This window comes from Lipotes vexillifer, unplaced genomic scaffold (assembly GCF_000442215.2).
Source record: "Lipotes vexillifer unplaced genomic scaffold, Lipotes_vexillifer_v1.1 scaffold1608, whole genome shotgun sequence".
Classification (NCBI taxonomy): domain Eukaryota; kingdom Metazoa; phylum Chordata; class Mammalia; order Artiodactyla; family Lipotidae; genus Lipotes; species Lipotes vexillifer.
In genome coordinates, this window is record NW_006774162.1 from 673289 (window position 1) to 675047 (window position 1759).

The 1759-nt window shown below is 53.9% G+C and overlaps 1 protein-coding gene across 1 annotated transcript in view; it reads right to left on the bottom strand.

Annotated features, from left to right (window-relative positions):
• PPFIA4 (PPFI scaffold protein A4) overlaps positions 1-1759 on the bottom strand; it is a 33583-nt gene that overhangs the window by 23988 nt on the left and 7836 nt on the right. Inside the window, exons 11-12 of the mRNA XM_007448999.1 lie at positions 1512-1574; positions 732-823 (exon numbers count right to left, since the gene is read on the bottom strand). Of these exons, the coding sequence (XP_007449061.1) occupies positions 732-823; positions 1512-1574 (155 nt within the window). The remainder of the gene's footprint in view (positions 1-731; positions 824-1511; positions 1575-1759) is intronic.

Below are 1759 nucleotides of genomic sequence, written 5' to 3' on the forward strand. Positions count from 1 at the left end.
TCCCTAATTTAAGCCCTACCCCTCTGCACATATACATCTCTTCAAAGAAGCTGATCCCTATTTCCCTGATATAATAAGAGCATGACCATAGGGAACCTTATGTGTTCTGATCTAAGAGACATTGGTTTGGACAGAAAATATCCAGGAGCCATGAACCTTGAGTGGCATCATCTACTTCAGTCTCCTCGATCGTCAGTCTGCCTCTCTGGGCAAAGAACTGAGCGCAGGCTTGAGATCCGAGTTCACTGCCAAATGCTTCACAAAATATGAAGAAAAATCCAGAAGTTCCCTAAAACATGGGCCTAATTTAAGCATTAGGTTCAGAGCCGTAAATAAGGTGTCTCAAAGTAACTAGAGTGAACCAGATACTCCCTGTGAGCAGGCCCTGTGGGACATGGGTGAGCATGTAACTCAGCAGACCCCTCTCAAGGGCGTGCCCTCTGTCAAGGAAGCAGGAATCATGCCCTGTGTCTCATGGCGGTGGGGAAGGATCGCTCTGTGCTTTACTTGCCTCTCAGCATCCCTCAGAGGACAGGGGCTCCCTTCTAAACTGCCCAAGTGAGCTGGATGACTTTACAAAGTTCTCTAAGCCCCAGTGTCCCACCCTGAATATGAGCAGGACCCTGAGATCCTGGGCGGTGCTTTGGTGGGAGGAAGTCTCCTCCCCCAGGGTCCACCTAGGTCTGTCCAGGACTCCATCACAGCACACTAAGCCTCCTGAGCTCCAGTACCTGGAGTGGATGCCATTCACAAATGGCCCTCCTCGACCCTTCAGCTGGTCCACCTCTTGGCGCAGCTTCTCCATCTCTTCAGACAGGCGGCCCTGTGCCAGGCAGAGCCATGGTGGGGGTAGGGGCGAGGGAGGGGAAGAGAGAGGAGAGAAGGACCAAGAGAACAGCAGAGTTGGGGAGAAGCAGAAGAATGCACTGCAAAGTCCAAAGCCAGGGACCCAAGGCCAAGCCCACAGATGACACCAAAGGAGAAGAGGTCCAGCTGGAAAGTGAGTAGAAGGGTTGGCAGGGGCAGGGCCAGAAGGAAGGTCTGTCGGGAAGGACTCTACCAGAACAGGCCTGCTGAGCCCTCACTAACAAGCAAATGCATGACAAATAAGGCTGGGCAGCAGAGGGGCCCTCAGTGAACTCCCAGACCTCACAGACATTGCTAGCATAGGGATAGTGGCTAATCCGCCCCAAATCACCAGAAAGCAAGAGCTTCACCAGGTTTAAGGCCCCACCAAATCCTTCTGTCGAGTCCTTCACAGAGTCCTGTCTCTCTGCTACCCACTCTGCCCTTTGCTTATGGCTAAGTATCTTCTTTACAGGTGGGTGGCGGTGATGAATCTACTATGATAGGCTTTAGGGAGGATTAGTGAAACAATGTGTGTACATGGACTAACAAACTGGCTAGCACAGTGCTGGGTTTTAGGGCAGCTGCTTGAAACACAGGCGTGTTCCTTCCTCACAGCAAGCTCAGCCCTCCCGGGTTGGCAGGGCTGAAAAGCAGCTGGGTACCTTGTCATGCTGCTGCTCTTCAATCTGCCGCTGGGAGCTCTCCAGCTCTTGGATCAGTGTGTTCTGGGGGAGAACAGCTGTGAGCCAAGATGCCCCCCTTCCTCTCCACCCCGGCTCCTCTACTCCGGCTCAGGCCTTCCCCTTCCAGCAAGATCTGCCTTCCGGTCTGCTTTCCCAGCCCTACCTCTCCTTGCCAGACCGCCCCACCCCCAGCCCCGGCTGCTCCTCCTCAGCCTAACTCCACCCCA